We start from the raw sequence: 15,314 nt of genomic DNA, 5'->3' as shown, positions 1-15,314 counted from the left end.
AAAATGATGACATTAAATATGTAATCTGCATGTCTGACACGTGTTTTCATTCAACGGTCAAGACTGTTTCAAAGTCTTTTATCCCGAAATGGTCAGGTGAGATTGGGGCGCTTTTATGCAAGGCCGGTCACCATCTTTTTTTTTTTTTTCTTGTTTTTTTTAGGTAAATAGCCTGTCACCATCTTGTTTCTTGGAATGGTAATAACTTAGAATTTACGGATTTCCAAAAATTTTATTTTTATGGAAAATATTTCATAAATATGACAGTAAAGAGGTTTACTTGGTTTTGAAGAAAGGACAAATCTATTTAGATGCTCTATGCTTTAATTATATCTTTTCTATCATGGATTTGGAATTTCATCATTAATCCCTCTTTAACTTTCATAGTTTATAAAATAATTAACAATTTCTAATTAAACAATATTATAAAAAAGTATAATTTTGATTTTTAATTGTTAAAATTAATCAATAAAAATTGATAATTAAAAAGTTAATAATGAAGTTTAAAAAATTTGGATTGAAATGTAATAAAAACAAAATCAAAAAGATATAAATGAGAATAACCGTATACATATATATATATATATATATATTAAATATAAAAGTATAAAAATTAGATGGGGACCACTTTATCTAAACTTAGTAGTCGGATATTATCCTCAATTACCGGTTACAGCCGGTAAGTAGGTCTTTATAAGAAGGGCATTTTGTCAAGAAGAAGCACACTACTGTTTCATTTGGTAACAGAGTTTCTGGTTCATACGTAACGTCTCTCTCTTTCTCTCTCTCTTTCTCTGTCTCTTTTACTCCGCCATTCAACATCTCCTAACTACTTTTGCTTCATGTCTTGGTTGTGCAGCTTCGGTTAGTTTTTACCACTTTGTTTTCTTATAATTTTCCATGCAAAATAAATGGAGATTTTAAACTTGTAGATCTATAATTCCTTCACGAGGAAAAACAAAAAAAAAAAAAAAAAAAAAAAAGGCTTATAAAAACCATGTATTTTTAATTTCATGGAAGGAGTTTTTCAGATCGATTTGATCGATGAAGCTCCCAATACTAAAAACCCCTCATAAGGTATAACATTTTGTATCTCTTTCCTTCCGTTCTCTCTTTCTCTCTTTCTCTTTTATGCAACACAAACCGATTTTTTCAGCCTTTTTATAAGTTTATAACTTTTTTTTTTTTAAAGGTTTTGATCATTTCCTTGATATATATATATATATATATTTTTTTTTTTTCTTTTTTTCTCAATTTTTTAATGGATATATAAGTTTATTTAATAAATATGGTAGGCAAGTTCTTTTGGTGAAGAGATATGGAAGGCAAGTTGGAAGTAGGGTAGCCTCTATATTTATCTCAATTACAAGCAAGTAGTCAAAAACGACGAAGTTGTCTAGCCCTCTATCTACATGATAGAAATAATAATATATATATGTATATATATTACTTCCTTGCATATGAAAAAAAAAAAATCATATATTCATTTATATGTATGTATGTGTTATTATCAGTATTCATCCCTTTTTATTAATGGATCAATATGCTTAATTATTTCACTTGATCAGAAATCATGGTGGATATCAGAACATTTTGATATATATATATATATATATGTGTGTGTGTGTGTGTGTGTGTCTCATGTAATTTTATGGTGTAAGTATTTTATGAAGACTCATCAATTTTCAACATTCCTCCCATTTTTCTTCTCTCTCTCCCCCTCTCTCCCTCTCTCTCCCTTTTTATGTTTTCTTTTGTTTGTTTTCTTTGTATATATTTTTTTATTCCCATAAATCTATATGTGTATATTCACTACCAGGATAAATATTATGTTTCTTTTCTGGGACCACAAGTTTGTGATTTTAATTAGTATAGTCTCTCAGTTATAAACAATTCCTTGAATGGCAGACATGCATATTTTAGGTGCATGCGTATAGTTGTCTGTATATTACTTGTTAAAGAATTATGCAAAGACTGAAAATAAAAATAAAAAATGTTAGAATAATTTAACATATATATGCATGCATGTGACATTGTCAACAATATTCTAGCTAAAAGCATTTGTTTTTTCATGGTCACAGAATGAAGAAAAGATGGTGAGGATCATCAATGAAGGCCAGGGAGGTACAAGTAGTAGATAATGTTGACAGAAGAGAGAGAGCACAACCCACCACGGGCTAAAGAGAGTCTTTGCCATTGTTGGGAGTGTGCTCTCTCTTCTTCTGTCATCATCAGACCATGCACTTCTTCTATATATCTTTCTTCTTCATCAAACACCATTAATTTACTCCCTAACTTTTCCTGGAAAATAATGTTGACAGAAGAGGGAGAGAGCACAACACATGCACCATGGGCTAAAGAGAGTCTTTGCCATTGTTGGGAGTGTGCTTTCTCTTCTTCTGTCATCATCAGACCGTTCACTTCTATATATCTTTCTTCTTCATCAAACACCATTAATTTACTCCTAACTCGTCCTGGAAAATCATACTTTATTTTTCTGAAAAGTTTCTTAGAATATAAACTTTTCTTGATGCATTTACAAAGATAGCAATTTTTTGCTTTTATATGTCATATTCAGTGGTCTTTTTTGGTATATATAGTAATTTAAGTACAGGTATAGCTTAATTAATAAGGTAATTTCATATTCTGGGTTTCCCTTGTCCAGCACTTAAATATTGGATGTTGATTTTTTTTTTTTTTTTGGGGGGTTAAAATAAAAAATTTATTATTTTTATTGAAGCATTATAAATTGCATTTATCTAGTACTAATTCACAATGCACAATACCAAACCACGTTCATGCCCTCCCCTTTTCGTTATTTTTAATCTATCAATGATAGAATTGAACCTTGTGCTTGCAACAATTTTCATTCCTTATTTTTTAATCTTTTGTAAACTCTGACAATATTGAAATTGTAACTTTTTATCATAAGATTCTGCTGAAAAACCATGATGCTTATTTTCAGTTTCTGTATAATTGTACTTTGCTGCTTTTAGCCTCTACTACTTCTCTTACATATTTGACAGTTGATTGTGATTCTTCAATTCACCATTTACTTAAAAACCCAAGAATCACAAGGTAAAGAACTGGTGCAAGTAAATTGTTAATGCATATAGAGGAAAGATATGATATTGTTAAATGTATAAGATAACATTTGTCACCTGAGTTGTTCTTGAGCAGCAGAGGTTTTCCAAAGATTTACAGAAAGAAAATATGAATTTTAGATTTCTTTTATCCAGAGAGGCAACATATATGTATATTTATGTCTGTGTGATTGAGATTCTGGCCAACCTCAAGCAAGAATGTCTTCTGATTGTAGATAGTTCTCGGAGTTCTTATCCAGATTCTCTACAATCTACTACTTGACTTCAAGAAAATGGATGATTCAATGATCTGTGACCTAACTCACTTTCTGGTTTTTGAAGCATTTTTCTCACAGCTTATTTATCACTCATTAATATTGGATGGGGACTACGTAGTTGTACTCTTTTTGTAATCTCTAATAAATACAGGACGTTGAAAAGCTTATTTATTAACTGGAATGACTTAGGAAATTGTTATCATTTTGATTTCATTAATGTTTTGATGTGGATTTCCATATTCAGGTCATATAAATTCGTCCAATTCAATTAATTTCTATACTTGCCTTACTAGTTGGAGCGCATATTACATGTTAATTTTACTTGCACTATTAGAAAATTGGTTTCCTTTTCTTGTATAAAAGCAGATCCTATACATAGAATCTGTTTGCCCCCATCAGAGATCTCTCACTGCAACTACAGAAAAGATAAAATTGTCCTACTTTTTAGAAGTGTATAGTGGAAAAAGAAAAAAGAAAATAAACAATTAAAACATTCAAGCAAGCTTCAATATAGTCTGGAAAAAAGAAGAGACCAGATAGTTCAACAGATTGGTTTGAACTCAGGCCAGTGAACTCCCTACAGTCTCAAATCCAATCTCCAAGTTACAGAATAAAATTTGTACTGAATAAAAAACTAAAAGAATAAAAGAATCCTACTAATCTATATAGGTTTCTCTGCCTAGGGTGTCTGAGGGCTGAGAGTGATGCACTCTTCTTCATCTGAAACAATATCATCCAAAGTCAAAGCCAAGCCACATGAGAAAGTAAGACTGGGTTTGGTCCTGGGTACTGATATAGGTTCAGCCTCATTGATTAGAATCTGTAAGACTCTCCTCATTGTGGGCCTCTCTGTGCTATCTGGGTTTGCACAGCTCAAACCCAAAAGCAATAGCTTCCTCATCTCTTCCTCCTCGAACTCTCCATTCAATCTCTTATCAGCAGCTTCAATGATCCTACCTTCAGAGTGCAGACCCCAAACCCAATCAACCAAATTCACCATTTTCTGTGTGCCTGCTTCTCTCTCTATTGGCCTCCTACCACAGGCCACTTCTAGGATAACCACACCGTAGCTGAAAACGTCGGTCTTCTCGGTTGCTTTCCCGTATTGAAGATACTCAGGTGCCAAGTATCCCATTGTTCCAGCAGTCAAAGTCGACACAGGGCTCTTGTCATGATCCATGAGCTTTGCCAATCCAAAATCACCCAACCTTGCATTAAAATTCCCATCCAGCAAAATATTACCTGTCTTTATGTCTCTGTGGATGACTTGTTGTTCACATTCTTGATGAAGATATGTCAGCACAGATGCCAAACCCACTGCAACATTGTGTCTATGTGACCAATTCAATAAGTTATTATTATTATTGCCCTGATTGGTTTCTTGGTAGAGCATTTTGTCAAGGCTTCCATAGGGCATAAAGTCATAAACAAGCAGCAATTCACCTTTCTCAACACACCAACCTTGGAGCTGAACCAAGTTCTTATGCCTCAAACAAGCAATGATTGACAACTCGGCTAGGAACTCGGTTTTACCTTCATGACAATGCTTGGACCTTTTCACCGCAGCAATGGTTCCGGAACGAAGGAAGAAGGCTTTGTACACGGTTCCAAATGCTCCATGACCTATGATCCTGCTAGAATGAAACCCTTTTGTGGCTAACTTAAGCTCTCTGTAAGTGAATTCTCTTGGTCCTGCCAAAACCTCTGATTTGAAGCTTTTCTGGGTTTTAATGCTCCTCCATTTTCTCACAGTTACATAGCCAAAAATTGCGAGAACAATGCAGAAGAAAGCCGGTCCGGCTATCCCAAGTCCTAAAGCAAGCTTCTCGGGGTGCTTATTGGTAGAATCAGAGACAGGAATTCTCAGCGATACAGTGACAGAGCTATCAGACACATTATGGGGATTGGATTTGGGTTTCACAGGCAAAATCCCAGAAGTGTTAAAACTCCAATTCTCAACCAAATGAAGCTCAGTGCTTCCTTCTGTGGAAGCCGCAAAACCCACATACATAACCTCTTTGAGATAGCCAGAGAGGTCAATATCCACGCTGAGAAGCGGGGTTTCTGGGGCTTGAAACTTGTATAGCTGAGGAAGACATTGAGCTTTTCTTCGTCATTCTTGTAATCAATCCAAGCAGTGATTGAATTCCCACTTTTTAGATCAATCCCTCCCTTTGTCCCATCAGCGGTTCTGATTGAATTAAGGCTCTCAATATCCAACCCAACATGGTTATCATCCGGATCTTTGAAATGCAAATCTTGGCGGGTATCAAATTCGATTGCCAAGAACTTGTTCTTGGTTAACTGGGAAGAGTTAACTAGACCCAGATACCCACCTGGGCTCCCAAGAGTCTGGTTATCCGGAGAGATAAAGAAAGCCAAACCGTCGCCGAAAGATGCCTGATTGACATTGCTGATGGTGAAAGAGAACCTGGTGGAGAAAGAAGCTGTGGAATTGGATTCGGGGTCGAAGAACTTAATCGGGTTGTTGTAGATTACTGTTCCGGCACTCGAAGACGGAACGCCGAGCTCTCTTGTTAAGCCCAACACACCCTTTCGGAGATGGGAATCACCGAGGAGAGTCAGGTTCCGAACGTTAAACGAAGGGAAATCGAAACTCACATTCTGTGAGTATACTAAAGCTGGGTCCTTGAAGGTGAAGAGAATCGTGGAGACCAAGAAAACAAGAAGCTTTCTTGGAGGCATTATTGCAGTGAAGGTTTTCATGGACTGAATTGAAGATAACAAATGGCTTTTTCTTTTTTCTTTTTTTTCCTGTGTTTTCTTCAAGCATAGAAGGTTGAAGACGATTTCAGAACAGAGCTCTTGAAGGTTAACAGTGAGAGAGAGAGAGAGAGGGAAAGTGGGGTTTAAACGGTTTAAGAGAATGGGCGCGTGGGTCGGTTTGAAAAGAATAGGCCAACGTGGAGAGCTTTACAACGGTAATGATGGACTTTCAGGATTGGTATACCCAAAAAACGACACAGTTTAAGGGACTGAATTGGGAATTATTGGATTCTTTTCTCAGTGGACTTGGTCAGAATTTGACAATATTAATTAAATGTGGGTCTCACAGAGCCTTTTTAGCTTCATTGCATTTAGATTCAACAAAAGTGTTCAAAACTAACCGTTCCATGATATATATCTGTAATCATTATTATTATAATGTTCTTTTTTTCTTTTTTCTTTTTTTTTCGTAAAAAGCTATGTTATCATTTGACTGGCATGTGAATAAACAAACAACTGTTCAGATTTATTGACCCACATGAAAAAAGAAAAAATTAATGGAAAATGTTCAACTAAACAAATCAATCAATGAAGAAGGGACCCAATTGGCACTGACATCCAAATTTTGTACATTAATCCAGTTGTACTTTCTACATGAAAGTTGTCAAATGAACGCTGGAGATCGTTGAACCAATATCATAGTGTTCGTTTGCATGCTTCATTATAGAACTGTGATTCTATTTTGATAATATGATACTTGATAATAAAATATTTTTTAAGTTGGAATCTTAATAAAAGGCAAAAACTGAAGGTTTTTGGAAAAATGGAATCATTGGAAAGTAAAATGTGGTTTTGGAGAATTCAATAATGCCAGAAAAGGAAGGCCATGTGATAGAGATGGGGACCAAAAAAATGAAAACACAGACCCAATGAATTCAATAATGGAAAATGACAAGGATCATACGTCATGTAGCCGTTACAATGGTGGAACCAGATGATGCTCTATTATTTGTTTCTTTGAAATTCTCTCTCGCAACTTGCAAGCCCATTTATGTTTTTGTACAGAAATATAATATTATAATTGAAGTTCAAGAACTATGCTCTAATTGAATAGATCATAGCCAATGTTGGAAGAAAATTATCTTCCATAATACAATCTAAATAACGAACAACATTGTTCTGACGTTTTGTAGGAACTAGAGTTTTCTTTGGCCTCAAAGAATGAACCATTCTCAGAAGGATTTACACAACCAAAAAAAAGAAAAAAGAAAAAAGAAAAAAGAAAAAAGCGCATCAACAAGTTAAAAACTTGTTCTCCAATGTACAGCCAAGTTCTAAGCCTTGAAGTAGGAGTCAGTGTTCACCAAGAAGTATCATTGGTGCAGAAAGGAGAAAAACCATTGATGAATCGTTTTCAGCTGCCGAATAAATTTGTTTGAAAGTGTTGTGAAATGTATAATATTTTAGACCCACAATAGAAGCAAATACACTGCGGGGTCAGCTACAATATGCCGCTAAGTGATCACGTGCTCAAGAACTCTTCAAAAGATTCTTTTTGGGAATCTGCCATGTGAAAGAATCCATAATTACCAGCCAAGAAAAAGCAAAGAAGTTTTCTCAGAGGAAAGATGGGGACCATGATGTGAAAAGGAAAAATGAACTTTTGGGATGGCATCTCTACATTTTCCAGATGCATGACGAGCTGAGCTAACAAGGCAGAAACAATGGACTTCAACGTTGTACATATAAAGATAATAAGAGGGTGCAATACCTTCTTTAATACAAAAGCTCTTTTACTAAGACACTGAATAGCAGCAATAGATATCAACATAATCCGGTTCGGGTGTCCCCATTACTTGTGCTAGAGCTTTTGAGGCAAGCAAACTACAAAAGTGTAATCTACTTTACTAAAACCTATATTAACTAGCCAGTAATAGGAAGCCAAAAGCAGTAACTAGTCGTTACTTGAAAGATCTAAGAACATTACCTTCAGAAATACAGCAAAAACTTTCTGGAGGGAAAATCACCTCTGGGTCAAATCATTTCTGGGAAGAAACAAGAGAGGCAGGCAATTTTTACAGCAAAAACAGGAAGAAAATTGCTTTTGCTAAGGCATGCATACATGGGCAAATTTCCCTAGCACTCCAATTTTGCCTTCTAACATAAAATGTATAGGTTTAATCGCTATAGTTTTAACACTATAGCTGAGCTAGGAGAACAAAATGGTGATGCATACCATGCCCTAGAAGGAATAAATTTACTGTTTGGTATGTTATCATCATCTTCATCTTCATCATCCGACTCTTTGTATGGGGAAATATTATATGATTGTTCTGATTGTATTGGAAACCAGGTTTCCTGATGGTTCCTCAAAATTGCTTATCACCTAAAAGAGCACAAGAAGTGTCAGCCGCTAGAGGATCGAATTAAAATGTCTACTGATGACTAAGTTAATATTGCAAATGTGGTCTACTGATGACTAAGTTAATATTGCAAATGTGGTCTATGTAAATTCTGTAAGTAAAGATCAATATTTATTTAACAGAATGGATAGTCCTTTAATTTAATTGAAAAGTAAAAATATTTCATCTTTCATGATAAGGCTCAACTGCTTTCTTTGCTGTATAATTTGCAACCATAATTAATTTCTCAATTATGTAGTGAAAATATTTAGTAAAAATGTAACTAAGAAAGCTCATTCCTCTAGTATTTCCAAAATCACTTGTAGTTTCAAGCTCTTCATGAACAAGGCTTACACTTCTACCATCACTTGTTGAAATCCCGATAGTCACTATGTTTGTTTTCTGACGTTTTCACAAGATTGGCATCCCCTCGTCGATTTTCCATATTTTCATGTTTTTAACCTTCATCCTTGGGTTCCCTAATCTCATGTCTTCTTTCATCCTATATAAGGTTAGGCTTGTCAAAGCTAATCCCTCACCATTATTGCATGGTATTTCACCATCTGTATGCATTATGAACCCTCAAGCACAGGCATTGTCTTATCAGCACCAATCAAATCCAAGGATTGGCTACGTGGAGAACCAATGGAGCCATATGAAAATTTGTTCATCCCTTCCGGGGAAGATTTCTTTTACTGCATTAATCTCTTACCAAAAGTGAAAGATTCAGCATTTACTATACCAATTGATATTGGAGATGAAATGAAACACGGTTCTATTCAGTAGCACATTTGTTTCTGCATCAAAGAAAAAACTAGTTGAACCTACAGCCCTTGCATCGTCCATCAAATTACCTCGAGCCTGTCTGAACAAACTTGTGACCAGTTATGCTCTCAATTCTTCATGTATAAAAGTAAATGGCGCATTTGCACTTATCTCCTCACCTTTTAAGCTGAAGAAGCTCTGCAGATAGAAAATATATATCATGCATAAGGGTGATCTAAATAAATAAACCACACATTCAGAAAATACTGACTAAAAGTGTATCTCAAAATTGCTGACATAATCCAGGTTAAACTAAAAGATCGCAAAATATAGAATAGAAAACCAAATACCTCTCCAATTTGCAGCTTTGGTGACAATTCAGAACCCATTATCACGTTTGGTTCCTCAGTTTGATGCATTTCAACTGATTGCCACAGATAATTGGTTGTGCAAAATCTTCGTCAGAAATCAAAACCTTTTGAGATTCCAAGACAGCCTTTGGACTATGTTCTTCAGTCTTCACTTAACAAGCCTTTACTCATAGAATCATTGTTCATAGTGTGGATTACATCTTCTTTGACAGAAATTACTTTATCCAATACATCTGCACGTTCCAACAAGGTACGAGGTCTTTTTTCTGATAACCTGCCCTGTGTGTCATTTCTAAGAGGAAGAGATTTACAACACCAGACTCTTCCACATCATAAAAATTTAAGTTGCTAGGGATTTACAAGCATATAACAATCATAGAATGACTTTGGGGCTACTTTACTAGAGTGAACTGCAGCATCTTTTTCACAACTCAAACAGTCACCTACTTTTACATCTTTCACTGCACAAGTTTCATTATCACTATCAAGAGGTTTGACTAAGTTCAATCGAAAAAGTTGGTCAGACCGAAAGGAAAAAATTGAAGAATCTAACGCACCACCACTAGCATTACTACTAGCATTGTTCTCATGCTGCCAACGGCATTTAGAAGCTTTTGCACTGTTTCAGAGCTTAAGGGCCTTCTGCCTTGACCTCAGATCTTTGAATCCTAGCCAATGATAAAGCTGGCTCATAGGTTAGTATCTGAGATTCTTGCATCTCTCTGATCTTCAGGAGAGATAATCCGAGGATCCTCAACTCTCTGACCTTCAGGGAACATAAAGCACAGTTCAGATGAAGGAATAGGGGTCTTGGGGCACATCCAGCATCTTTGATAGGGTGCTGTGGGAAAACTGACGTTCTCATCTCCTGCAATAAAAAAACCTTTCTTTAAAACATAAATATCAGCGCACAAATCATTTAGTGCGTCCTTGTTATGAGCACCAGCTACTGGCTTCTCATATACCGAGCAATGACTACAATGAAAAGGGGATCACCAGGTGGTGGATGCAGTTGACAATAACATACTCTTGAAATGAGCTCTTCTAGCATTCTACTCTGCAATTAATAAAAAAATCAATATTTGGTTCCATTAAGTAGCCAAAACGACAGAGACATCATTTTTGCAACATAAAAGATATCATAGCTGGTGTTTAATTAGGGTTCAGGTTTTCGTCATAGTTAAATATCTATGATAAATATTATACAGATCAATCAACAAAAGTTTAGCATACTATAGCTCAAACCACTCACATAAAAGGGAAGAACAATTTATTTACTCTTTCAGAACCCAAAAAAAAAAAAAAAAAAAAAGTTTCCAACTTAATCGTGCCTTTAACCGTTTTCTAATCAACCATTCAGGGAAATAAGAAATAAGAAACGGTCTCAATTACACAATTATACGCATAAAGTGGGACGGATAGAAACCCTAGCCACTGTTTGTTCGTTAACTTAATTAAGAATTGAAACTCCGATAAAGCCCTCGTCTGAATGCCAAAACACACAGTTCAAGTAACATGTCGCACATCAAAAGAAACTGGAGCAGAACAGCCAAAAAAAAACACACCAAATCAAAGCCAGGGAAGAGGAGGAATTCCCTCGAAATGGAGTTTGGAGGCGAGGCGGCAATCGAAGAGATTGGCATGGTCGACGATCGACTTCTTCCTCTCAAAGAACTGGACGAAGAGCTTCTTTACCGGCGACATTTTTCACGTTGTTGCCATGGAAACCCACCAAATCCTAGAGAGAGAAAACTGTGAGAGAGAGAGAGAGAGAGAGAGAGAAGGAGGTTACTGGGATTGGATAGGTTAACGTTTAGCGCGAATTCGATATTCAAAATTTCAGAGAAATGTTGAAATAGTTGAAGAAAAACAAACGACGTCGTTTTCTTCTGCTGGAGAAGACATTGCTTTTTCTTCATATGCCTTTTTCCTGCGGTCGTAGCCTTTTTAGTTTGGTCTTTGCCGTATTTGTGGGTCCTCTTGCTGTCTTTTAGCGTCTAAGCGGAAGTGGTGACTTTAGAGACCTACTTCAATAATCTTTGTAACAGCGTAAGTCTTTTGGAATGGGGCATAATTCCAATATACGCTTAAAAGGGAATATTAAATTGGATATGTGCATGAACCTCAAGTGTAATAAATTACAATGGAACAATTGAAGAAATACTGCAGAGCCATGAAGGAAAATTCTGTGGGTTTGCGTGATATATATGTGGTTTTGTAAGATGTGGAAGGTAGTGCATCTTAAATAATAATTATTACTTTGGTAACTTGTGCATATAGGCCTTAAAGGAAGAAAATAAATTGATATAATTCTTTATATTTGTGCTGCTAAAAATATATATTTATTTATTTTTAATAAATTACTTAAATTACAAATTATCAAATTCTCTATATCACATATATGATTCAAACTCGTACTTTATGAATACAAATATGCATTTTATATGATTCAAATTCGTATTTTTATAGATACAAATAAAAATACTCAACCATTGAAGTTAATCCATTTCATCAAATATATTTCTTTTTTGTTTACTCTATCCTGATCATATGTATCACATCTTATATGCTAATTGTAACTTTTCAATAGAATAGTATAATGTTTTTTTTTTTTTTTTTTTTTATACTTGAGATCTTTCCATGACAAAGGTGCTTAGATGGCTTGAAATTCAGCAACGCACGAAGCTTGCGTCCGGCTCTGTGTATCAAACTGCTAGAGTTTGGCATATTGAGACCCATGGACACGACGTAGCAATATATGTTCAGCCTTTTCTTCTGTAATATCCATTTAGCTAAACTAAAAAAAATCAGAAAACTCAAATTAAAAATAAATAAAAAAGTTAATTAATAAGAATGTTATTTATTACTTTTCTTTAACGTTCTTAGGCATTGTTGTGCACACAGTTCTTAGTACAGAATAACCCACTCTTAAATGTCCAGACTCGTATATAGTTGAGTTCTGTTTCCTCTAAAGTCAGTTTACTGCTTTTTGTTACCGCACTCGTTTATAGAATGGAGCTAATGGGCAAATTGAACATATTTACACATGCATGGATAATACCTGTTTTCCTTATTGACTAGTCTTTTTAATATTAATATTATCAACTTATTATTATTATTATTATTATTGCAGAAGGATAATATTGAATCTTTGACTTTGGTGATCAGGGAATTGTGATTGATAATGATCCTTCAAACACTGCTTCAAAGAAGTTTGTGGCTGCAAAGTACTCTCCACTTGAAAGCTTACTCAATGTTCCATCTTTATCATGAATCAGTCAAAACATGTCGAATTCAAAAATAGGATTAAAAAATTAATAATAATAATAAAAATAAACATGAATTCCGTTTAAAATAAAATTAAGAAGAAGAAGGGAAAAAAAAAAAAAATCTCTTAAATCAAATCCGTAAAATCTGCATGTTTTACAAGTGTCATATTATTCAACGGTCAAGATCTTTTCTAAGGTCGAGAGAGAAAGCTCCTTCTCTCCCACGAGTGAAGTGGTCGGATAACAATGGGACGCCTTTTTAGGTCCACCTGTAATAGCCGGTCACCATAGAGCAGTGCGTATTGCGCAACCTCCTCACTGTATCAATTGGTCTTAGGCCACAACTACGCCCAAGCAAAACCGTAGTGGACAACCAGCTTTTCGGAGGGTCATTAAATTTTATTATTATTTTTTCTTTTGTTTGGAATTTCATAATTTTCTCTTTTGAAGGTCAATTTGCCTACCTGTGGCAACCGGGAAAAAAGAAAAAAAAAAAAGACTGTTTTGTGGTAAATATGTGGGAAAAAGGACTGTGTTTGTGTTCCGGTTTACCATTCACGGTAGGGTATAATTTTGAACTGGTTTTGAAACTTGTAAATATGGATTTTCTAGCTTATAGCTTATAAATGTGACAAATAAAAAGAAAATAAAATAATAAATATGACAGTAATTCAGTAAAGAGAAACTATCAACTATAAGGAAATAAAATATAATATGGTCTAACCTTGCTAGCCGGCGAATAGGTCTCTCTATGCAGCATGACTTTTGCAGGTCAGCTTGGTGCACATAGATTTTAGGTTCGAAGCAAATGCCTTATTTGGGGGCAAAGCTTAGAAAAAGACGAGGTATTGTAAATATGCAATTACGAATAATCCAGCCAAAATAATAGGAATTAGACCTAAAGACATTTACAAATAGAAAAAATTCAATCATTTTAATTTCTTAGAACGGAGAAAAAAATAGATTATATATATTTTTAAATATTAATCTGTCTTATCCATGAATCTCAACGACCAAGAATTGAAAATTGACCGAGTAAGAAACTATAAAATATATGAACTACCACAGAAGATTTTCTCTTAGTAATAATGGTTCATGCAATTAATTTCAAATAAGTCGTAAATAAATAGAGTTGAGGTGCCTTGGTACCGTAAGCCATGAGTCTTTTTCATCATTCTTTTAGATTAAAGCTTCATTCAAACAAAAAAAAAAAAAAAAAAAGATTAAAAAAAATCTATAAGAAATTAGAGAAAATTAAAAATTAAAAAAAAAATAGTGTTAAAATATTTGGCAAAATCCCTAGACACTTGCATTAAAAATTAATTGATTGTAAATTTATAATGCATATGAGACTAATTTTTCTTAAAAAAAACACTTAGAAAGTATGAAGTTTTCATAAATTTATTATTAATAGATGTTTGCAAATTCTAAGTTGAAAATTAATTTGAAATGTACAAAGTTTCCATGAATTTGTTATGAATAGATATTTGCTAATTGATATTAATTGTATATATTATGGTGATATAGACATATATATATATATATACATATTTGACATTCAAAATATTTAATATAATTAAAATAGAATGCTTTATTATACTTCGGATAGACACGTGTAGGCTCATAAAGTTTGAGGGTTGATCTCACTCCTTGCGCTTTTTAAAACTTTGGTTAGAATATACGTAGCAGCACAGTGTATCTGAAAGTAAACATTCCTGTGTATTGGTTAACTAAGATGCAAGTAAGCCAATGACTTGTGATGTCGAAGGTTGTCTTGCATAAATGGTAAGAGATGTTAAAAGGTAGTAAGAGGAAAAATCCATACTACTACCTTCCCATCCTTGTGTCTTTTACGTAAAGAGGTTTGGACAAACTGCAGATGATTTATTTCTTCACTATAAAGTTACAAGAAGTTTGGGGATTAGACTGTTAAAAGAGGTTTTTTTGGGTGTTTCCTAAGAAAAACCAATTGGTTTTGGTACTAATAAGTTGGCCAATCTGATGTTGAAGTATATTGTTTAATATATGCTGTGGATATTTTGAAATGGAAGGAACAATAAAATCTGTGAAAACAAAGAGATGAGCAGAGCGGATCATTTTGAGAAAGCCAAAATACTAGGCATTTTTTGCAGGGCCTCTTCAGATAAAGCTTTCAAAGAATTTTTTTTTGTTTTTTTTTTTTTTGGGCCGTATTTTGGGTTTTGAGGATTTTTCGTCCTCTAATTTACCCTTTGCATTATTTTCCTATCATAAAACGTTGTTTCTTATGAAAAGCTAAGAGAATATAGATCTTTACATTACTTTTGTACCTTGCTTGTCTTGGGCATTCCTACCACCATATAATTTCTTATCAACCTGTGTGATTCCAATAAAACCAAAACGATGATGGAAATGCAGAAAAGCTATATTGCACTTCCTA

General features: G+C 34.4%; 2 protein-coding genes and 1 long non-coding RNA gene across 8 annotated transcripts; 1 reads left to right on the top strand and 2 right to left on the bottom strand.

Annotated features, from left to right (window-relative positions):
- Positions 1-722: 722 nt before the first annotated feature.
- On the top strand, positions 723-3,574 carry LOC132799644 (uncharacterized). The gene is made up of 2 exons (XR_009634471.1): positions 723-1,077; positions 2,082-3,574. It is a non-coding gene; the product is annotated as an uncharacterized LOC132799644 (long non-coding RNA).
- Positions 3,575-3,825: 251 nt separating this feature from the next.
- Positions 3,826-6,560, bottom strand: LOC107433839 (probable L-type lectin-domain containing receptor kinase S.7). The gene is given in 2 exon segments (XM_048477114.2): positions 3,826-5,437; positions 5,440-6,560. Coding segments are annotated over 2 exon segments (2,046 nt in total). The 5' UTR covers positions 6,089-6,560; the 3' UTR covers positions 3,826-4,040.
- A 2,653-nt stretch (positions 6,561-9,213) lies between these two features.
- LOC107433977 (uncharacterized) lies at positions 9,214-11,555 on the bottom strand. Of its 6 annotated transcripts, none has more exons than XR_009637381.1 (4): positions 10,623-11,545; positions 10,184-10,494; positions 9,606-10,087; positions 9,214-9,453 (listed from the first exon to the last, which is right to left on the bottom strand). XR_009637381.1 is itself a non-coding variant. In XM_048477126.2 (3 exons), the coding sequence occupies exons 1-3, from the start codon at positions 11,267-11,269 to the stop codon at positions 10,316-10,318; spliced, it is 318 nt and encodes a 105-aa protein (XP_048333083.2). In that variant the 5' UTR covers positions 11,270-11,555; the 3' UTR covers positions 9,896-10,315. The 6 variants fall into 6 exon arrangements, 1 of the variants encoding a protein (XP_048333083.2); XR_007241925.2 differs by having other exon boundaries at positions 9,606-10,494; positions 10,623-10,678; positions 11,192-11,540; XR_007241915.2 differs by having other exon boundaries at positions 9,606-10,683; positions 11,192-11,547.
- Between the last annotated feature and the right edge of the window lie 3,759 nt (positions 11,556-15,314).

This window comes from Ziziphus jujuba, chromosome 1 (genome assembly GCF_031755915.1).
Source record: "Ziziphus jujuba cultivar Dongzao chromosome 1, ASM3175591v1".
NCBI lineage: Eukaryota > Viridiplantae > Streptophyta > Magnoliopsida > Rosales > Rhamnaceae > Ziziphus > Ziziphus jujuba.
This window is presented reverse-complemented; position numbering and strand designations above follow the sequence as displayed.

Coding starts and splice junctions, on each gene's coding strand:
- LOC107433977 (XM_048477126.2), bottom strand. CDS start 11,269: ATGCCAATCTCTTCGATTGCCGCCTCGCCTCCAAACTCCATTTCGAGG. Junction 10,684..11,191: donor TCTTCCCTGGCTTTGATTTG/GTGTGTTTTTTT, acceptor TATTAATTGCAG/AGTAGAATGCTAGAAGAGCT. Junction 10,495..10,622: donor TCAACTGCATCCACCACCTG/GTGATCCCCTTT, acceptor TTTTTATTGCAG/GAGATGAGAACGTCAGTTTT.